Here is a 22,962-nt window from a genome sequence, read left to right as displayed (position 1 = left end):
AAGAATCTTCCATGATTTCTTGGTGTGGAAGGTGAGGATTTGGTTCTCTTATCCATCCCCACCCCTCCACCATCCTACACAACAGACACTGTATTTTTTAAGGTTAGTTCAGTAGTTTCATAGTCACAGCTTAAAAATGGAATATTGTTCAGCCTCAAAAAGGAACAAAATTCTGACAACATGGATCAACCCTGAAAGCATTATACCAAGTGAGAAAAGCCAGACCTGCATGTGAGTGTGTGTGCATGGGCATTCAGTGGGTCACTGTAGCCCTCCAGGCTCCGCTGTCCGTGGAGTTCTCCAGACAAGAATACTGGAGTGAGGGCCGTGTGCTCCCCCAGGGGATCTTCCTGACCCAGGGATTGAGCCCACGCCTCCTGAGGCTTCCGCATTGCAGGCAGATTCTTTACTGCTGATCCACTGGAGAAGCCCTATGAAGTGTCTAGATTAAGTAAATTCAGAGAGACAGAGAGCAGCCTAGAGCTTACCAGTGGCTGGGGGGGCAGGGAGCTCCTGCTTCGTGGTCGCAGAGCTTCTGTTTGGTGAAAAGGCTTTGGAACCTCTGCTGATGCTTGCTCCACACTGTGAGCGTCATTAATGCCCCTGAACGGTCCAGACTTTAAAGAGCACCTTTTCTGTTGTTTATATTCGACTTTGCAGATAAGTACTTCAGAAATAAACAGTAGCTTACATGGTTAAGACTGTCGGTGGTATTCACTTATTTCCTTTCTTGTGCAGTTTTGGTGTTTTCCAGAGTTGGCGGTGGTCTCCGTGTTTTCCCCTTTGCCTGGTTTTCTGGGCATCTGTCATTAATCCACCAGTAGTCTCCCACTGAGAACTGTAGAGTCTCCCCACAAGCATTCCAACCTCCTGGGCTCTACAGTCTGCCTTTTCCCAGAGCCCTCCAGCCCCTCTTCCCATCTGGGGTCTGGTTCTCAGAGCCTGTTGCAGTGTCGGTCTAATGTCCTTTTTTTTTTTTCACTGCCTGGAGATGCCCTTTATTCCTTTCCCCCTGTCTTGACTTTCTTGTCTCATTGCTTCATCTCATGGAGTAAACACATCATTGAGTGTCTTTCTGAGAAGGGGTGTCAGGGAGGTTAGTGTCTGGCTTCTGCAGACGCAGAGCCTGACCCGGGGACCCCCTGGGCGAGGAATCTAGGGAGGACGTGCTCTTTGGGGGAGCGGCTCTGAGCGGCTCCATCTGACATCTTTCCGGCTGGTGCCGCTGTCACCAGGTTCGTACAGTGCATGGCAGGCCGGTAAATCTAGAGAGTTGTCGGAGCGAGGAATAGCGACTTTGTTCAGGAAACTGGTGGACCGAGAAGATGGTGGGCCGGTGTCCCAAAGAACCATCCCAGCCGAATTCAGGCTGTTTTTATATTAAAAGGGGAGCGGGTGTGCGTGCCTGTTGCAAACTTCCTGGTGTCAGAATCCGCTGGTCTTTCCTCCGTTTACGTAGGTCAATCACGACGTTCCTATAAGCCTCCAAAAAGACAAACGTTATTCTCAGTTCTGCAACTTTTTATCTCTCTCTGAGTGGAAAAGTGTTTTAGAGCCTGGGACTTCCCTGGTGGTCCACGGGTTAAGCACCGCCTGCCAGTGCCGGGGTCGTGGGTTCCCTTCCTGATCCGGGAGGTGTCACATGCCGAGGAGCAGCTAAACCTGTTTCACCTCACCCTGAGCCCACGCACCTTAGGGCCCAGGCTCTGCAACAGGGGAAGCCACCGCAATGAGAAGCCCCACACCTCAGCGAAGAGTAGCCCCTGCTCCCTGCAACTGGAGACAGCCTGTGTGAAACACTGAAGATCCGGTGCAGCCACATAAAGGAAATGAATAAACAGATGAATAAAATAAAAATAAAAGCCAGAGCCCTGAGAATGGATCATCCGGTATGTTTCAGGCTACCTGCTCACTGCAACTAGAGAGTCTGTACGAAGCATTGAAGACCCAGTGCAGCCAAATAAGTAAATAGATAAATTTAAAAAACAAAAATAAAGATCAGAGCTTTGAGAATGTACTATCCTGTATATTTCAGGCTACAGGCAGTATTCTTACAGCAAAAGCAGTAGAATACAAAGGTAGAAGGAAAAGAAACAGGCCCAGTGTGAGGTCAGATTTGCTCTTCCCTGGTGCACTGGTAGCCCAGTTTGTCTTTCTAAGCAGGGTTGCATTTGCAGGAGGACCTTCGGTACCTGTCATCTGGAGTCACGAAGGGGACTGGTTGGTAACGACTTTTTTTTTTTTTTTTTTTTGAGCTTATTCCCGAGTCTTGTGCCGGCTGATTACCACCTCCTCTTCACTAGACTGTCCCTCCAGGCCCTGCTTCTCAGGGGTAATTGAAGGTTAATCAGATACACTACTTCCTGCTTCTGTATCAGCTAGTTAATATGTCCCTACATACAGACTTTAAAGAAAAAAAAAAGCCTAACATTTAAAGGAGCTTTGCTAGTGTTGAGAGTTTCAAGGAAGCTACCTGTGTTGAGGGATTATCTTAAAAAAGATACAGGATTTATCATACAGTCCAGGAATCACACTCCCTGGTGTTTACCAAATGAACTGAAGAGTTATGTCCGTGCAGAAGCTAGCACATGGATGTGTACGGCAGTTTTATTCATAATTGCCAAAACGTGGAAGCAACCGAGATGTCCTGCAATAAGTGAATAGATAAATAAAACCATGGTCCATCCAGACAAAGGACTGTTATTCAGTGCTAAAAAGAAATGAGCTATCAAGCCATGAAAAGACATGGAAGAATCTTAAATGCACTTGACTTAAGTGAAAGAAGCCAGTCTGAAAAGGCTGAATCCTGTACAGTTTCAACTATAAGGCATTTTGCAAAAGGCAAAACTGTGGAGCCACTAAAAAGATTAGCGGTTGCCAAGGGTTGCCAGGAAGAGATGAACAGACGGAACACAGGAGTTCTAGGGCATGGAACTGCCAGTCCTGATACCAGAATAATAGATACGTGTCATTGTGCATTTGCGCAAGCTCAGAATATACAGCACAGAGAGTGAGGTCCAATGCCAGCTGGGGACTTCGGGTGATAGCCACGTGCCAGTGTAGGTTTGCTGGCCGTAGCAGACGTCCACCCTGGTGTAGCGTGTCGGTAGTGGAGAGGCGGTGCGTATGCGGTGCAGGGAGCCTGTGGGAATTCTCTGCACTTTCTGCTCAGTTTTGCTGTGAATATAAAACTGCTCTTAAAAAAAACCCAACACATGCCTTTATCTGCTGCATCAGCTTCCTGTTGCTGCTCTAACAGCACCACAAGCATAGTGGCGCAGAACGACTCCGATGTCTCATCCGACAGTGCTGGCGATGAGAAGTCCAGACTGGTTCCAACCGGGGTAAAATCAAGGCGGCCGCAGGGCTGTGTTCCTGCTGGAGGCTCCTGGGAAGAACCTGTTGCTTTGTCTCCTCCGGGTTCTAGAGCCCACCGACCTTCCTGTCTCATGACCTTTTCTCCATCTTCAAGTCAGTGGCCTAGCATCTTCCAGTCTCTCCTGTCTGACCATGCTCTTGTGGTCTCATCTTCTTTCTGACTCTGACCCGTCTTGCTCTCTCATAACGTTCCTTGTGATGACATGGGCCCTACCCAGCTCACCCAGGATCATCTCCCCATCTCAGAATCCTTAACCATAGCTGCTGAGTCCCGCTTGCCATGTAAGGTGACACAACAGGTTTTAGGGATTAGGAGGTGGTCATCTTTGAGAGGGGTGCTTCCCTGGTAGCACTGGTGGTAAAGAACCCGCCTGCCAATGCAGGAGATGTAAGAGACGTGGGTCTGATCCCTGGGTTGGGAAGATCCCCTGAAGGAGATCATGGCAACCCACTCCAGTATACTTGCCTGGAGAATCCCATGGACAGAGGAGCCTGGCGGGCCGCAGTCCATAGGGTCACAAAGAGTAGGACATGATTGAAGTGACTTAGCATGTACACACACATCTTTGGGGGAGAACTGATTATTTTGTCGATCATGTATGCCCTTTATTCCTTCTTAAGTTAATTCATTTATGCTTGCACTGGGTCTTCCTTGCAGCACACCAGCTTTCTCTAGTGTCAAGCTGGGGCTACTCTCCAGCTACAGAGCACAGACTTCTCATTGCAATTCCAGTGGAACCCAGCTCCATCTCAAGACCGATTCTTGGTCATGTTCCGAGTTGTGGAAGGCAGGGAGACTGGCGAGGAAAAGGAAGGAAGGAAATCCTGTTGGGTTCCGGGTTTGACTGGAGGACAGAGGACAGGGACCCACTTGAGTCATCGGAGATGCCTTTCCATGTCCAACATCCTGGATTCTGGCCAAGCTTCCCTTGAGATGCACAACATTTCTGATCTGCCTCTTATCACTTGTCCATGAATCGTGTATTTTTCATGTGTAGAGGCAGAAAAAAGATTGGTACCCAGTGATGCCTTGGGACAGAAGGGAGCTTTGACAGAGGAGGTTGGAGTTGATGTTGAGAAGGTGATGGGGCGCTGAGGCTGGGGAGGTACCCCAGTGACATCGACAGGGATGAGATATGGGGAGGGACTGGAGTGGTCTTACGATGTGGTCTAAATGGGAGGCCCTGAAACACGCATGGATGGAGGTTGCCGGGCATGTCTGTACCGCCTCTGCCTCTGTGCTGGTCTTCCTTGGTGGGAGCTCCAGAGGGCTGTTGAATTCTAAAGCAGGTGGGACAAAGTCTGGGAGAGGGGTGAATTAGCCCCTGGCATAGAGGAGGTTCCACAAGCTTCCTCTGATGGTCCCATGGAGCTAAACCGATGAGCCACTCTTTTTGTTTCTGGAAGTCTAAATGCAAGAGACCTGGGTTCGATTCCTGGGTCGGCAAGGACCCCTGGAGAAGGAGATGGCAACCCACTCCAGTATTCTTGCCTGGAGAACCCTGTGGACTGGAGCCTGTCAGACTACAGTCCATGGGGTCACAAGAGTTGGACTCGACTTAGTGAGTAAACCACCAAACCTAGACAGCGTATTAAAAAGCAGAGACATCACTTTGCCGACAAAGGTCCGTATAGTCAAACCTATGACTTTTCCAATAGTCATGTACGAATGTGAGAATTGGACCATTAAGAAGGCTTAGTGCCGAAAAATTGATGCTTTCGAATTGTGGACCTGGAGAAGACTTCAGAGTCTCTGGGGCTGCAAGGAGATCAAACCAGACAATCCTAAAGGAAATCAACGCTGGATATTCATTAGAAGGACATGATAAGGAAGCTCCAGTACTCTGGTCACCTGACGCGAAGAGCCGACTCCTTGGAAAAGACGCTGATGGTGGGAAAGATTGAAGGCAAAAGGAGAAGAGGGTGGCAGAGGATGAGATGGTTGGAAGGCATCACTGAGTCAATGGACATGAGTTTGAGCAAACCCTGGAAGATAGAGGAGGACGGAGGAGCCTGGTGAGCTGCAGTCCATGGGGCCACAAAGAGTCAGATCCCACTGAGCGACTGAGCAACAGCTGAGGCAGGTGCAGTTTGTTACGGGTGGCGCGAAGATTTTTCCTGGGAGCGTCTAGTGCCGAGCCAGTCACTGTGCGTGGGTGACGCTTCGCAGAAGAGAAATCATTCTCTTTCCTCACGTATTTGTTCTTTATTGTTGTGTTCGTAATACCTGGTTCTGTCACTCGGGATGTTATTTTGGAGATGGATGGTGCAGATGTGTTTTTAAAGGCAAGGCGTCATTAAGTAATTTTAGAAACCCATTCAGCATTGTACCTGTCAGCGCTGACTGCCACACGGTTGCGATGGGTCGTGGGTGTGCTCTAGCCAAGGCGTCACGGCGTCTGTAAGGGGAGACAACTGTGAGTGAGCGTCTAATTCACTAAACACTGGAGAACTTTTGATCCCATTGGCTCCGCTGCGGCTCGAGTCCAACTTCATTTCTCTCCTTTCCCTCTTGTGGTTCCCTTCTCACTGAGGTGGGGATGGTCCCACTCTGCTCAGTTCCCTGGATCTGCCACTTCCTGGCTCAGTGACCTTGGGCAAATGATCTTATTACTTCGAGATTCAATTTCTTTATCTACAAACAGCAGCTATGACAAAACCTACATACCGTATTTAAAAGCAGAGACATCACTTTGCTGACAAAAGTCGGTATAGTCAAGGCTATGGTTTTTCCAGCAGTCAGGTATGGATATGAGAGATGATAGCAAACTAGACTCCTTCTTCACAAGATCAACTCCATCCTACTCCAGATTAAGTTCTCATAGCGGTGGATTTCTCATGGCGGCTTTTTGCCTCGGAATGGTTCCTACCTACCCCTGACGATTAAAGGCCTAACCCAGGTGACACTGAAGAGTTCCACCTGGGCCGCAGAGAATTAGGGAAGTCCCCACTGGAAGGGCTCCTGGGGATGGTTTAATGGTCTGCTGCTTTTCTCGGCTTTGCAGGTCATGTTGGCGGCTTCCTACTGGTCCCTCCTGGCCCCGGCCGTGGAGATGGCCACGGCCTCCGGCGGCTTCGGCTCCTTGGCCTTTCTCCCCGTGGCCGTCGGCTTCACCCTCGGAGCGGCGTTTGTCTACCTGGCCGACCTCCTGATGCCTCACTGGGTGAGTACCGCTCCCCGCTGGGCTCCTGCGTCAGGGCGTGGTAGCTCTGTGCCGTGAATCCACTTCTGTTCAAGCTCAACACCCACGGTCGTGTCTCTGTTAAGTGGCCAGTGATATCGAAATAGATACTTCAAGCCATTTAGGACTTTTACCTGGAGGGATTGAATTGTGACTGAAAAGAAAATAAGCTCTCGGTGGTCTGACTCATCATCCCTTCAGCTGCATTTTGGAAAGTTCAGATTTTAAATGTCAGATCTCATTGAACGCGTGGAGAACAACTTGACGTCATTCGGTGCGGCACTGTCTGCAGGAGTGGACCTCAACTGGGGCAAGAGAGTGACCGGGACTCTGGTCCTGACCCTTAGAGAGCTTGTGACATCACCAGGGAGCTGACAGCACGGGGAACCACAGAAGACCCTCAGCAGAGCATCCGCTCCGCGAGCGCTGGTTAATAGGAGGACGAGGCGGGGGACCGGGCATCAGGGCTCTGGAGTGGGCTCGCTTCCGACGCGAACCAGTTGTGTGTCCCTTACCCCAGTTTTCCTTCTTATGACCTGAGGGTTGATAACTCCCTTTAGGGGTTGCCAGGTAAAAATTTTTAAAAATCTAAAAAGGCACCAAGGACTTCCCTGGCATTCCAGCAGTTGAGAATCCCCCCTGCCAGTGCAGGGGACATGGGTTCGATCCCTGGTCCGGGAGGGTCCCACAAGCCTTGGGGCAGCTAAGCCTGAGCGCCACAAATAGCCTCGACCAGTGCTCCGTGACAAGAGAGTCTGCACAGCCATGAACCCAGCTCAGCCAAAGATTCGTTACTTAAAGAAAGCGATAAGGCACCAGAATTTGGGTGAGCCAATGATTTTTTTTTTTTTTTTGGCCTGAATGGTGCTGGGGGTTGGGCTTGGGGAATGAGCTTGTCCTTACTTCCAAAGAAGCCCTATACGCAGGGCAGGCTGCATCCTGGCTGCGGTCCCTGAGCAGAGAGAGCCAAAGCCAGACTGTGAGATTGTGGTCCCGCGCCATCGGCCAAAACCAGCTTGGCTGAAGGGTGGCCGTCAGGAAGGACCCAGTGCAGGCACGCGTCACCTTACCAGGCGCAGTGTTTTAGCAAGTCCCTGAGGAGGGCAGAAGCCCCCCCGAGAGACCTGAGCTGGGGCTTGAATTCTCTGCTCACCCAGGAAGGGAGGAGGCGCGGGAAGGACCGTCCGGGGGAGAGAGTTTCTCTGGGGGCATCGTGACGGGTGGGGAGCAGGTTGGAGTCCCTGGAGTCAGCAGGCCTCGTACCCCCGGAGGTAGGAGGTAGGCTCACCTTTCCCCACCTGCCTTCTTCCTTCCGCATCGGAGAGAGAGAAGGAGGCGCCTCGGGAGGACCGTGGCCCAGGTGCTCTTGAGAAACGAACCACTCTTGATGCGGAGGGACCAGCCTCTGGACCGAAAGGCTGGTTGTGCTGTGATGTCGTCTCGGAGGAAAGACTGCGTGTCACTCTTGTTCAGCGAGAGCTTGAGCGGCCGTGTCAAGCCTGTGGTCCTCTGCCCCGCCCGGACCCTCTGCTTCCTTGCTGTTGGACACGTCTGCTTAGTGATGGCTCTGAGCGGGTCCTGGGGATGGATTGCCATATCCTGCTTTCCAGCCCACCTGGCTTCCGTGTAACGTTGCCAGTGGAGTGCCTTCTCCTCGCCCGAGCAGGAAGGCCAGTGGCGTTCACTCCTGGATGGCAGACCGGGGCTGGCACGGCCCCTGCTGGTCTCTTTCTGCCTTCCCACCTGAGCCCCCCAGCCCCCCACTGGGCTTCCAAGGCAATATATGGCAGAGGGCTCTTTGTCTCCTGAGGAGTCGCCGTTCCCTGGTACTGGGGCGGAGAGGGCGGGGTGGAGTGGGGGCATCAGTGTATTTGATCAGCTGCCCAAATGTAGAGGCTTTCTCTGGGCAGTGTAAATAGTCATTTGTTCTGTGCAGCAGTACCTTTTTTTTTTTTTTCCTTAACCTTTTGCATCCTGTTTGCTCTACTGTATGCTTTGAATATGGAGAAGATCCCAGGGGGAAGTCTTGGAAAATGAGGCCTGGTTGGAGAGTGGTGGGTGAGCACTGAGGGAGAGAATGAAAGGTCTTCAGAAAGGGCGTAAGAACTGAGAACGCCCAGGACCTTGCTCACTGGCAGATAGATCAACCTGGCAGGAAGCATCTGTTCTGGGACGTTTTAAGAGAAGTTAGTTCATACTGTTAATGTTAGAAGGGGATTTGTCTTGGACGGTCTCATAAACAGATAAGCATTGTTTATAACTGCAGCAGCACCCAAATGCAAACTTGACTCTAAGAGTGGAGCTGGAGAGCTGTCTGTCCGTCACTCTGAGACGGACTGGAGGTTTCCCTCGGCCTCACTGTGGATTTGCCAACCAGACCCAGAAAGGGCAGCAGCTCGGACATAGGGAAGACGCATCTTGGAGTCTGAGTTGTTGGGTTTTGACCTTGAGTCTGGCTCGTTGTCAGCACTGATTGAGCAGCCAAGGGGAATACGATCTGGGGGAGAAAGTGGTGGCCGGAGTTTGGTTTCAGAATGCTCACTGCGGTTGGACTTTAGGAGCCAGGAGTTCCGTGGGGCAATTCAGACGGAGATCTTTTCAGTTTCCTATTCATCCCACCTTGCGACAAAGCCTCACGGCTCAACACTCGGCCTAGGAGCAGGGCGCAGCCATGAGAGCAAAAGGCTTTGGCTGCAGCGATGACAGAGGGGGCTCGTCCTGCAAAACGAGTGCCTGGAGGAAGGGGGTCCTGCCTGCAGAAGACCCCACAGCCTCCCCTCTGTCCTCTGGGAGGACCGTGCATGGAGTTTGGGCGAGAGGGAGCAAGCCAGTCCCTGGCGAAACAAGTCGGTGCAGGAGTGCATTCAGCACAGAGGTGCTTTGAGGGATTCTTTTTAAAATTGTTTCAAGGATTTCCTAAACATATCTTTTTAACTTTTCTTAAGTTTTTCCTTGGCCCTTTTTTTTTTTTTTTTTAAGTATTTCCTTGGCTGTGCCACATGGCCTGAGATCTTAGTTCCCCGACTAGGGATCGACCCCTGTCCCCTGCACTCTAAGTGCAGAGTTCTAACCACTGCAGCCCCAGAGAAGTGCCTGCTGGAGGGGTTCTGACATTGACCCATGACGGTCCAAGCGCAGGTGCCTCTGAGAGTCCACGTGGGAGGTGCCCTCCCTGTTTCTTCTTACGCATTCAGGACCTGAAGGGTGGCAAGGCTCTGGGAGGGCGGGAAGGAAATGGTTAACCCTGACCTTATCCTCTAACTCGGCTCCCAGGTATTTGTCTCCCTTTTGGAGCTCGGCACCACATTGCTCATGAAAAGGGCTTTACTCATTACAGCCTGTCAGGTTGAACCCGCTGTGGCCGCATTAATTCCGCTTGTCCAATCGCTCCCTGAAAGGGTGTTTATTTTCCTGCATTTATCTGAGGGTGGGGTGGAGAAGGCGTACATGGTCACCGTTAATGGGAAACGAGCTGACAGAGTTGTGCAGAGGCTTTGCCAAATGATGGCTTAATGAGAGGGGAAATGGGCAGGGGTGGCTGGGGAAGGTGGACTCGGCCAGGCCTGGGAGGAGGGCGGTGGTGGTGAGCGTGACTGAGGCCAGTCCGAGCCGCCCCCCCGGATGGCTCTAGGGAGAAACAGAATGGACTGTGGACAGCTATCTGGAGATGCTGACATTTTTGTGATCTTTGCAGTTTGCTTCTATATGAAGTTAAGATTGATGGTGACTGCGAAGACTGCACCTTCAGTGTAAAGCAGTGATTTTTCTGCTGGTGGGTGGAGGGGAGGGGAGGGGAGGGGAGGAGGCTGGCTGTGTATCTCCGTGGCCTCGTGTCTCTCTTTTTAGTCTTATTAATATTGCATTAATACAACACACAAATCTCATTATAAAAATTAAACAGATATTTATGTGACAGTCTTTTCTTGCTACAGACTGTGTCCTGCTAAAAGTTCAGGTGTTAAACTTAATTTCCAGCATGATGGTGTTAGGAAGTGGGGCCTTTTGAAGGTGACCAGGTCATGAGGGTGGAGCCCTTGTGAATGGGATTAGTGCCCCGATAAAGGAGCCCCCAGAGGGCTCCCCTCTCCGCCTCTAGCACATCAGGCCGTGTGCACACTGTCTACGAGCCAGGAAGTGGGGTCTCTCCAGACACTGAATCTGCTAGCACTTTGACCTTGGGCTTCTCAGCCTCGAGAATTGCCAGAAATAAATTCCTGTTGTTTATAAGCCACCTAGTTGATGGTTATTTGTTACAGTAGCCTGAAAAAAAAAAAAAGATATCTGGTTTTGGAGAATTCCCTGGCAGTCAAATGGTTAGGACTGTGCTTCTGCTCCAGGGGGGACTGGGGTGACCCCTGGTTGGGGAACTAAAGAAAAAAAAATGTCAGCCGGAATGGAGTAGGATGCTTCCTTTTTCCTGCACTCTTCCCAGATCAAAGTCAACCATCATCATCAGTTTAGTGGGTACCCTTCTAGATTTTTCTCTTTTTTTTTCCTTTAGGAAAATGATTTACATTGTATCTTATAATTATTAAGGTATAACCACTCTCTCCTATGTTTATATTGTTTAAGTATGCTTCAAATCAACTCTACAGCAACCTGAACCCCGACTCCTCTATTTAGACTTGCCTTCTCTTTACAAGTGTACATGCCTGCATACATTTTTGCACAGTTGGAACTGTCTGTGCATTCTCTTCTTGTGTGTTATTTTTAAAATTCGAAATGATTTTCCTCTCGTCGGTTTAGCACCTGTACGGAGTCCTTCCGTCTTGGTGCAGCTTGCCGGACCACTTCCCTGCCGCTGAGCAGTTAGATCTCTCTGTGCTTTTACGCGTGTGTGTGTTTGTGTCCCGGAGACGTGATTTTGTTATGTGTTTCCTGAAAAACAAGTAGTAACATACGAACTGTGATGCCGCCGCTTGATTTTGCAGCTTTGCTTTCCGTCTTGGCAGCCTCCTCTCTGGGAGATGCCTGCTCCTCGTTGCTTTGCTCCCTGCCTGGGGATCTGACATCCGAAGAGGCTGCCCAGCACTGCGGGGGACGGGGACGTAGACGCTCCTGTCGGGCAGCGTGGCTGATGACGCTGACTAGTCAGGCCCCGGGGTCAGCAGGTGACGGGAGCACTGCCTTCTCCCCAGCGCCCTCCCTCATGAGTGTCCCAATCCTGTTCGGTTTCCCTTAGTTTTTGCCGTGATGGCACGGGAGACGCCTCTGCTGAGAACTTAAAACGAGCAAGGTGGGCACATACCCTTTTTTAAAAATAATTTTTATTGGAGTGTAGTTGATTTTACAGTGTTGTGTTATTTTCTACTGTACAGCGAAGTGAATCAGGCACATGTACACATAGATCCCCTCCGTTTTGGGTTTCCTTCCCATCGAGGTCACCGCGGAGCACCGCGTTCCCTGAGCTGTGCTTGGGTTCTCGTTAGCTCTCTATTTTGTACGAGGTATTGCACATGCTTCTCATATGTACTCAGCTGTTGCTGGTGCCAGCTTCCGGCCGCTGGAGTTGCTGTGAGGGGCCACGTGTGACAACTATGTGGAAGGGACAGATGCTGCAGGAGGTGATTATTTTGCCCCAGGAGGGGTGAGGCCTGTCTGCCTCTCCTTCATCAACTCTCTCCGTCTTTAGCGTTCTGATTCTACTTAATTGAAGAACACCTAACGGAGGAGGTGAAGGTGGGGGAGAACGTCAAGGATCGCTTACGGGAGGAGAAACTGCAGCGGCCTTTCCACTTGTAGAGTCCGTTGTCGTTGTTGTCCTTGAGTTGCTAAGTCGTGTGGGCTCTTTTGTGACTCTGCAGCCAGCCAAGCTCTTCTGTCCTTGAGATTTCCCCAGGCGAGAATAGTGGATTGGGTTGTCATTTCCTCTCCAGGGGATCTTTCCAACCTAAGGATCGAACCCGCTTCTCCTGCTTGGCAGGTGAATTCTTTACTGCTGAACCGCCAGGGAAGATCCCAGAATTCTGGTATCAAAGAAGAAAAGTGAATTTGTATCTGGTATTTGTATTTGTATCTGGTATCAAAGTGAATTTTACGGATGGAGATGTTGGTTTGGCCAGTTCTTTGAGAGGAAGGAGCTGGATTAAAGCCCCTGGAAAAGCTAAAAGATTGTCGGCTCCCATGTCGAGCCCTGGGGATGCGTGAGAGAAGATGTGTCAGCGGCAGTCGGATGTGGACACCGGCTCTGAGGATGCTCTGTGCAGCTGCCTGCCTGTGGCTCCTTTCATCCTGTGTCTTGGGGCTGGGCGGAGGGGAGGGGATCGTCAGCCATGTGTCTCAGAAGCACACGTTGTCTCTAGAATCACAGCCAGTCCCCTTCAGAGCCTTCCCTTCTCCAATTCCACAGGTAAATAGTAGGTGGACTCACCTGGACCTGAGCAAGACCGGGGTGTTCTGAATTTAATGCAAAAACCGATAGACTGTTGTGAGCACGATGGTGCGGTCCCCAGCTCAGAACAGTCCTTCCAGCATTTGCACACTCTCTCCTGCTTACCCTGCAGAATGCAGTTTGTATGTTCTTCACCAGAAAGCATCCCTGGCCATCCCAGGTGTTGGCATCTCCCACATCTTGCCCCTTCTCTTCCCTGTGGGTAGGAGGGCTTCAGGAGGTAGGAGTGAAGAATAAATGAATGAATGGAGATACTGAGCAATAGATAGTGTTAGTTGCTCAGCTGTGTCTGACTCTTTGGGACTCCATGGACTGTAGCGCCTCTGTCCGTGGGATTCTCCAGGCAAGAATGCCAGAGTGGGTTGCCACGCCCTCCTCCAGGGCATCTTCCTGACCCAGGGATTGAACCCAGGTCTCCTGCATTACAGGCAGATTCTTTATAGTCTGAGCCACTAGGGAAGTCCAATGAATGAATGAATGAATGGAGATACTGGGAAGATCAAATAAGAACATCTTCATGAAATCTCTTTCCAGCCTCAAACTTGAAAACAGAGGGACTTCCTGGTGGTCCAGTGGTTAAGACTCTGGGCTCCCGATGCAGGAGTGGTGGTGGTTTAGCCGCTAAGGTGAAGGCAGGGGGCCTGGGTTCAGTCCTTGGTCAGAGAACCAGATCCCACATGCTGTAGCCAAGAGTTCACATGTGGAAACTAGAGATCTCGAAGACCTCAACTAAGGCCCAGCACAGCCAAATAAGTAAATAAATGTTAGCTATATATTCAAAGTGCTTTATAGCCCTGAGTTATTTTCCAGAGGCAGATCTATGCTCCTTGGCAGTTGACCACTTAATGGGCACCAGAAACATGAGCCACAGATAGTTAAATAGAAAAACTTAATCTGAAGCGTGGATCTGTTATAGGCTTTTTCATGCTTTGTTTACTTTCTTAATTATGTTTGCTTGAGAATGAAAAGACTTATACTGCCATTTAGAGTCAACATTTTCTGAGCAATTGGACCAGGAAGTGTGCTCGAGGGTGGGGGTGAGTCGGAAGTGGGTGGAAAAGAGCAGAGAAGTTGCCTTTGGTGCCTTAGAGAAGTACTGACGCCTGGACCTCCCTCAGGAGGCTCTGAGTCATTGTGTCCCAGGCGGGGCCTCAGTCTCTAAATGAAAACATCCCCACGAAGGCTCTGATGTCCAGCCAAGGCTGGTGACCTCTGACTGAGGCAAATTATGACTTGCTTTGATTCAGGTGCTGTTGATTGGATGGTTCACTGCAATCCAAGTAACTTTTCCTTTCCTTTGGAAGCCAAAGTCTTACTGTTTATTGCAAAGAACTCAGTAAAGAGGGAAGAAGGGCTTCCTGCAGGTGATGGAGGGACGGTCTCAAGATGAAAAGGGAAAAGGGGCCTGGTCTGTGGTTGGTAAACTTGGGGGTCCACCAGAGTCATCTGGGAGGCCGAACAAATGCAGGTGCCCTGGCCCCACCCCAGGCTCTTGAGATGAAGCTGGGGCATCTGCAGATTGTCTGGTGTTTTTTTTGGGGGGGTGGGGGGTCATGTCACACGGCAGTGTGGGATCTTAGGTCTGCGACCAGGAATCAAACCCGTGACCCCTGCACTGGAAGTTGCCGAGGCGTCTGCATTTTGGAATGGGTCCCCAGGGGATTTTGATGCACAGCAGAGTGAGGAAATCACAGAACGGTCCAGCAAGGTGTGATGCAGGGGTCTGGGCAGCTGTCCTGCGTGAGGGACACAGACGGGAAGCCTGGGGGCCGGGGTACCCCAGACCCTCTGTTTCTCATGGTCTCCTTAAAAATGTCCTTTTTTTTTAAATGACAAATGAACTTACAAAATAGAAACAGACTCACAGACATAGAAAACGAACGTGCGGTTACCAGAGGGGAAATGGGGTGGTGAGTTTAGGTGTTTCGGGTCAGCAGACACAAGCTATTATGTATTCAGTGGCTAAACAGAACGTTCCTAGCGTATGGCACAGGGGACTGTACTGTATCCAAAGGAGACCATAATGGAAAAGAATATGAAAAAGAGTATGTATAATGGAGTCACTTTGTTGTGCACCTGAAACTAATACAACCTTGTAAATCAACTGTACAAAAAAATAATTTTCTTTTTGGTAATTAATGTGAAATTCACATAACATAAAATTAACCTTTTTATCTGTATCTATTTATTTTTGGCTGCACATTGGGACTTGCGGGATGTTCTCTGACCAGGAATTGAACCCAGGCCACGGCTGCGAAAGCCTGGAATCCTGCCCTCTAGGCCCCAGGGAACTCCTAAAGTTAGCCGTTTTATTTATTTATGTATTTTTTAAGTTAGCAGTTTTAACATGAACCATTCAGTGACGCTTGGTCCCTTCACAGTTCTGTGCAGCCAACATTGCTGTCTGGTTCCAGAGCATTTTTCATCCCCCCAAAAGGAAGCCCCCATCCCCATTAAGCTGTCACTCCCCAAGCCCTGGTCACCACAAATCTTCCTTCTGTTTCTGTCGATCCACCCATTCTTGGCTATTTTTGTATAAATGCAGTCATACAGTATGTGACCTTTTGTATCTGGTTTTTTTTTTTAAACTCAGCATAATGTTTTCAGCTTTCATCCACGTTGTAGCCTGTGTCAGAACCTCCTTCCTTTTTATGTCTGAACACGGTCCCACTGCCTGATTATGTCATGTTGGTTTTTCCACTCATCCACTGCTGGACATTTGGGCTGTTTCCACCTCTGAGCAGTTGTGAACGGCCCCGCTGTGACACAGGGGTACAGGATTCGTTCGTGCGCTCTAATTCTCAGTTCCTGGGGGCAGATATCATGATCTCCATTTAACCAGTTGTCAGGTCAGGCCAGGCGGGCAGCGTGGCTGGTAGCTCCGATGACCCACAGTTTGCTGGAGTAACAGACGCCAAGCTCTCTGCAGCTCAGCTCTGAGTAAGGAGTGGCCAGGGCTTCTCAGGCGGTGTTAGTGGTAACTGCCTGCCAGTGCAGGAGGTATAAAGAGACATGGGTTTGATTCCTGGGTTGGGAAGATCCCCTGGAGAAGGGAATGGCAATCCACTGTATTCTTGCCTGGAGAATTCCGGGGACAGAGGAGCCTGGCGGGCTGTAGTCCATGGGGTTGCAAAGAGTTGGACATAACTGAGCATCTGAGCACATACAAAACATACATTTCTGACTGTTTACTCTCCATCCAAAGTCCTTTGCGATCTTCCCCTCAGGTCCACGCCGTTCTCTCTTTTCTCTTTAACATGGATTTTCTCCAGGGCTATGCTCCAGGCACCTCCTTAGCTTCAGCCCAGGCTGGGCTTCTGCTCCGAGCCAAGCGTCAGCTGCTGCAGTGGGTTCTCGGCACACACATGTGCCCTTCGGTATCTGAGCTTTTCCTCACGGTCTCCCTCTGCTGGGAACCACTTTCCTCCTTCACGTGTCAGCTGGCCAGTCCTTGTTTACGACCGGAGGCGTCCTTTCCTCCAGACGCGTTCCTGGAGGTCCCGTCTGGGTGAAGTGCCCTGCCTCTCTGTAGCCCTCTCCGCCCGGCCCCTGCCTGGTGCCTGCTTCCCCAGTGAACTGTCAGCTCCTCGCAGGCAGTGTCTTGATCTGTCTTGTTTGCCCTGAATCCCCAGCACTTGCCACAGAGCACATGGCCTGGAGCTGTTGCCTCAGAGTGTCATTCGTTTGAGGATGGAGTGAGTGTGTGTTTGATCCCGGAACTTTATTCATCACTGCATCCTCCAGCTTACACCAGTGCCTGGACCAGGCTGGATGCTGTGGCCCCACTAATACCTCTCAACGCAATAAACAGTTCCTAAGTGTGGGATCATTGAATGAAAAGGAGAATTATATGTACTGCATACATTTACACTTGTGCATAGCTCCAATACTTTGACCAACTGATGCGAAGAGCTGACTCATTGGTAAAGACCCTGATGCTGGGAAAGATTGGGCAGGAGAAGGGGATGACAGAGGATGAGATGGCCGGATAGCATCACCAGCTCAATGGACATGAGTTTGAGGAAACTCCGGGAGATGGTGAAGGACAGGGAAGCCTGGCATGATACAGTCCATGGGGTCACAAAGAATCAGACACAAGTTAGCGACTGAACAACAACAATATGTACATGTGCATATGGCATTAAAAAAAGAAAAAACCCAAAATGAATTCTAAGTAAAGTCCCTGCAAGGAGAAGGCTGGCTTTGTGAAGAATCAGGTGATCAAATGAGCTAACACAGGGTCAGCATACTTTTTCTAAGAATGACAAGAAAGTAAATATTTTGCACTTTGCAGACCACATATGGTCTCTGTTGCCTTTTCCTTTCCTCTTCCTTCCTTACAATCCTTTATAAATGTGAAAAACATCCGTAGCTCAGGGGCTTTAAAAGACAGGGCTCTGGCTGCATCTGGAACCTGGGCTGCCGTCTGTAGCCTCTTATTCTCAAGGTCCTTCAAGGTCAGGCACTTTTTAAACTTGGCTTTAATGGTCTCATGTTAGATGCATTTACACGCTGGCTTTTTTCCTCCATTTGTTAAAATCACATATGTTAACAATTTTCAAAATCTAGAGAATAGAAAAGTTCCGGGAGATAAAAAAAAGTCTCCTTTTAATCTCACCACATGGGAACAACTATAATTCATGTCTTGGAACATTTACTTTCTGTATCTTTTCCTGTTGCCTTTTTCTCTGGGTGGGAAATGTCACAAGAATATAACTCACAGTCGTGGAACGTATATTGTGGGCGTGCGCGTTGCATGCATAGCCCTGTGTGTGTGCGTGCTCAACTGCTCAGTTGTATCTGGCTCTTTGCGACCCCACAGACTGTAGCCCACCAGGCTCCTCTGTCCATGAAACTTCCCAGACAGGAGTACTGGAGTGGGTTACCATTTCCTTCTCCAGGGGATCTTCCCAATCCAAGGGTTGAATCCTCATCTCCTGCATTGGCAGGCGGATTCTTTACCACTGCGCCACCTGGGAAACCACAGCAGTCCTGTGGGGTCAGTGGTATTGTTCATTTTATTTCACAGATGAGGAAACCGAGGCTCATTTCTGTGATGCAAATGATCTAGATTCAGAAGGACCCATCTCGCTAAGCAGCAAGCCCAGGGATGTTCAGGTGGTGATGGAAGCTGCATGGGTTGAAGAGGAGCCTTTGTCCCTGGACCCCTGGGTGCCCGGAATCGTAGGGTACTTTGTTATGGCAGCAAAACACAGCTCATCCTAATTAATGCCCTGAACCACCGAGACATGTGGGTACAATCGATGTTAGTTGTATCATGCTATCCAGAGGGCTTCTGTACTCTTGGTAGAGATGCCAGAGGCATTTTGGTGGGATACTGTCTGTTTGTGTGTTTTGTTGATGAAAAATTAATCAGTTGACCTAAGATAGAAATGGGAAATGTTATTTGAGCCAAAATGAAGATTATAACCCAGGAACGGCATCTCAGAAAACTCTGAGAACTGTTCCACCCACTAGAAGTCAAGGCGCAGTCATCTAAGTTTTTTGAGACAGAGGGCTGCATGTTAGAAAGAAAGAAAGTGAAGGTGTCTGTTGCTCAATCGTGTCCAATTCTTTTCAACCATGTGGACTCTGTCCATGGGTTTCTCCAGGCAAGAAATTATTGACAGTTAACACAGTCCAGATCCAAGTGTCATTGTGATGGGTGATGTGACCTCTTACAAAATCAAAAAGGAATGTTATCTTTTAAGGAGTTGTCTTGTTGACACTGGGAGAAGGTTGCCCTTTCTGGTTGAGCAGGTTTTTCTGCCAATGGGGGAGGTTTGGTCAATGTCTAATGCAGATACACTGCAGTCATGAAATTAAAAGATGCTTGCTCCTTGGAAGGAAAGCTATGACCAACCTAGACAGCATATTAAAAAGCAGAGACATGACTGCCAACAAAGGTCCAACTAGTCAAAGCTATGGTTTTCCCAGTAGTCATGTACAGATGTGAGAGTTGGACTATAAAGAAAGCTGAGCACTGAAGAATGGATGCTTTCGAATTGTGGTGTTGGAGAAGACTCTTGAGAGTCTGTTGGACTGCAGGGAGATCCAACCAGTCCATCCTAAAGGAAATCAGTCCTGAATATTCATTGAAAGGACTGATGCTGAAGCTGAAAGCTCCAATACTTTGCCACTTGATGCAGGGAGTTGACTCATTGGAAAAGACCCTGATGTTGGGAGGGATTGGGGGCAGGAGGAGAAGGGGACGACAGAGGATGAGATGGCTGGATGGAATCACCGACTCAATGGACATGATTTGAGCAAACTCTGGGAGATGGTGAAGGACAGGGAGGCCTGGCGTGCTGCAGTCCATGGGGTCGCAAAGAGTCGGACACGACTGAGCGACTGAACAAAATCCACAAGAATTCAGATACAAGATGCAGAGTGGGGGTGGGGGAGAGGAGACCGAAGGGCAGAGGACACTTTTTATGTTTGAAAGTTTCTTTTCTTGCCATAAAATATGTATTTGATTTCACAGCTTCGTCATTGATCAGTTACCCCATTTGGACTCCCTTGGGAAGCAAAAGAGGACAGAATGAAAAGGGATGCTTGTCACTGCTTTCTGCTCGCCCCTGAGTTCCCCTGCGGAAGGAAAGCCAGTGGGCAGCCGCACACGCCTGTCCCCCGGGACAGCGAAGTGTGACGTCTGGGTGAGGCTGAGGTCCTCACTTCCTCAGTCCCAGGGGCTTCGGGTTCTTCTCGGCATGTTTTCACGCTCACCCCTGCCTTTCTCCTCCCCGTCCTCTCCTGACAGCCTTCGGAAAAATAATTGCCTGCTTTGTCTGACACCCCGATCCCGACTCTGCTCTCCCCTCCCCGTTTTGCCGGAAGGGCTTGCATATCAAGTTTCCATATGGCACAGCGCGTGGCATTTGCAGGAGTTCCAGCAGACTGGCTCCTTGGTGATGTCCAGGCTTCCTCTGATTCAGCATCAGAGCGATTCAGGGCAGGGCTGGCAGGTAACAAGTCTGCGAAAGTGCATGGGTTATTTTTAGTTCATGCTGCTGTACTAGAATGTAATGATATATTACCTGATGATACATGGCACAATGATATCCCATAATGGCGTTAGGCTTTATGTAGCCCCATCAGTTCAGTTCAGTTCAGTTCAGTCACTCAGTCGTGTCTGACTCTTTGCGACCTCATGGACCGCAGCACGCCAGGCCTCCCTGTCCATCACCAACTCCCGGAGTCTACACAAACCCATGTCCATTGAGTCAGTGATGCCATCCAGCCATCTCATCCTGTGTCGTCCCCTTCACCTCCTGCCCTCAATCTTTCCCAGCATCAGGGTCTTTTCAAATGAGTCGCTCTTCGCATCAGGTGGCCAAAGTATTGGAGTTTCATAGCATTAGATATATTGCATCTTCATTCTCTCCAACACCCCCACGCTCTCCACCCAGGTTGCGTTAAAGCTTCTTGTCTTTTGTGTTTGGCCACACTGAGCATTAGATAAGGTCTTGGTTCCCCAACCAGGGATCGGACTCACACACCCTGCATTGAAAGCATCGAGTCTTAACCAGTGGACCCCCAGGGAAGCCCCTACAGTCTTTAGAGGCAGTGTGTCGTACTGGATCACGCAGGACCTTTGATCAAATTGCCCTTGATTCATAGGACTGTGTGTCTTGGGGCAGTTGCTTAACTGCTCTGAATCTTGGTATCCTTATCTGTAAAATGGGTACAGTCCTACGTGAGAGTGTGGCCATGAAGATTAAATAAAATTTGTTCCTGTGGAGTACCTAACAGAGTCTAGCCAGCATACAGTAGGCGTTTAATACATATGAGTTATATCAGCAAATGTGGAAGCTGCTGGGGATAACTTCCTGGTTATGTTTCTTATTGGCATACATCGTGGGTACAGGCTTAATAAAGCGTTTGTGCGTGTTGCTTTTTCTCTCTTAATCCCGCCTCTGTGGTTATCGTCACAGAAAGTAGATCAGCTGCATTTCACCTCTGTGGAATCCTGTGTGGTCTGGCTATCCTTGCCTTTTCCCTGAGATGTTTCAGCAGGGACCACCTCCCCCGCCCCCGCCCCAGACTTTTGCTTCCTTTTCCCATTGTGTTCTGCGGCTCAGTGATCAGACGAGCTTTTATCACCACGAGAAGGACCCCGAAGCAGCCGCGAGCGTCGGAATCACGGTGCGAGGGGCGTCCGGACCCGCGCACTGCTGTCGACCTTCGCTGTCTTCTGTCCTCAGCTGAGCCTCTTCTCCTGCTTTCCTCCTCACCCGCTTCTGCCCTGTCCCCACGTCGTCTATTTTTCTTTGCTTCATTTCATGCCAAACTTTGGTACCAGTCGCTTTGTGAGCGCCAGGGATCGAAAGCCTTACAGTTAGATAAACAAGCAGTGGCAGAGCGGGCATCGCTGTGATGGCAGAGTGTAAGATGAGAGCCCTGACCAGTCACGACTCTGCACCCAGGGCAGTCCCCGAGGGCTTCCTGGAGTCGGTGCTTCAATTTAGACTTAAAGGTTGAGTTGGAACTCATCAGGTGGATGGCCTTGATAGGTGGCGGTGGGGTATACGTTTCAGACAAAGGGAACACTGGGTCTAAAGGTGCACTGCGGGCTGTCCCGGGCGGCCCCGGGGTTAAGACTCCACGGTCCTAACGCAGAGGACACAAGTTAGGTTCCTGGCGGGGAAGACCCTGTGTGCTGTGTTGCGTGACCAAAATAAAGAAAAAGAAAAGAACGCGCCCTGCCGCAGGCTATTTCACTGGTTGGTCACGGTACCAGGCGTGTGTGTTGGTCAGCCATTGCTGCCTAACATGCACAAGACTTCAGTGACGCAGCACCGTCTGTAAGGACAGATCTCCCTGCTGCCCGTACACTGGCTGGGACATCTCTGCGCGTGTCCGCTGGGCGCACTCCTGCTTCTGTGGTTCAGCGGGAGGGCAGCTGACCTCGACGGCCTGAAGCTGCAGGACCTCAGGTGGGCAGGCTGACTCTGCTCCCGTGTCTCGTCACCTGCCTTGGGTCAGGGCGTATCCTTCTCAAAGTGGGGCAGAGCCGTAAAAGGAGGGGCAGAAACAAACAGGGCCTGGCGAGGCCCAGAACTGACCCGCGGATGCTTCTGTGCGTGCAGCGTCGCCTGACGTGGAAGCCTCTGTGCGTGCAGCGTCGCCTGAGGTGGAAGCCTCTGTGCGTGCCGCGTCGCCTGACGCGGGTGCCTCTGTGCGTGCCGTGTAGCCTGACGCGGAAGCCTCTGTGCGTGCAGCGTCGCCTGACGCGGGTGCTTCTGTGCGTGCCGCGTCACCTGACGCGAAAGCCTCTGTGCGTGCGGCGTCGCCTGACGCGGAAGCCTCTGTGCGTGTGGCGTCGCCTGACGCGGGTGCTTCTGTGCGTGCAGCGTCGCCTTGACGCGGAAGCCTCTGTGCGTGCGGCGTCGCCTGACGCGGAAGCCTCTGTGCGTGCGGCGTCGCCTGACGCGGGTGCCTCTGTGCGTGCGGCGTCGCCTGACGCGGGTGCCTCTGTGCGTGCGGCGTCGCCTGACGCGGGTGCCTCTGTGCGTGCGGCGTCGCCTGACGCGGGTGCCTCTGTGCGTGCGGCGTCGCCTGACGCGGAAGCCTCTGTGCGAGCCTTGTTGCCTGACGTGGATGCCTCTGTGCGTGCAGTGTGGCCTGACGCGGGTGCCTCTGTGCGTGCAGTGTGGCCTGACGCAGGTGCCTCTGTGCGTGCGGCGTCGCCTGACTCGGGTGCCTCTGTGCGTGCGGCGTCGCCTGACGCGGATGCCTCTGTGCGTGCGGCGTCGCCTGACGCGGAAGCCTCTGTGCGAGCCTTGTTGCCTGACGTGGAAGCCTCTGTGCGTGCAGTGTGGCCTGACGTGGATGCTTCTGTGCGTGCGGTGTCGCCTGACGCGGAAGCCTCTGTGCGTGCGGCGTCGCCTGACGCGGGTGCCTCTGTGCGTGCGGCGTCGCCTGACGCGGGTGCCTCTGTGCGTGCGGCGTCGCCTGACGCGGATGCCTCTGTGCGTGCGGCGTCGCCTGACGCGGAAGCCTCTGTGCGAG

The 22,962-nt window shown here is 50.9% G+C and overlaps 1 protein-coding gene across 2 annotated transcripts in view; it reads left to right on the top strand.

Annotated features, from left to right (window-relative positions):
* Positions 1 to 22,962, top strand: part of SLC39A11 (solute carrier family 39 member 11) — a 277,378-nt gene that overhangs the window by 37,505 nt on the left and 216,911 nt on the right. For both annotated transcript variants that reach the window (XM_065909066.1, XM_065909065.1), the window contains exon 4: positions 6,384 to 6,542. In XM_065909066.1, coding sequence (XP_065765138.1) covers positions 6,384 to 6,542 — 159 coding nt within the window. The remainder of the gene's footprint in view (positions 1 to 6,383; positions 6,543 to 22,962) is intronic.

The sequence above is a fragment of the Muntiacus reevesi genome, chromosome 18 (assembly GCF_963930625.1).
Source record: "Muntiacus reevesi chromosome 18, mMunRee1.1, whole genome shotgun sequence".
Lineage (NCBI taxonomy): Eukaryota > Metazoa > Chordata > Mammalia > Artiodactyla > Cervidae > Muntiacus > Muntiacus reevesi.
This window is presented reverse-complemented; position numbering and strand designations above follow the sequence as displayed.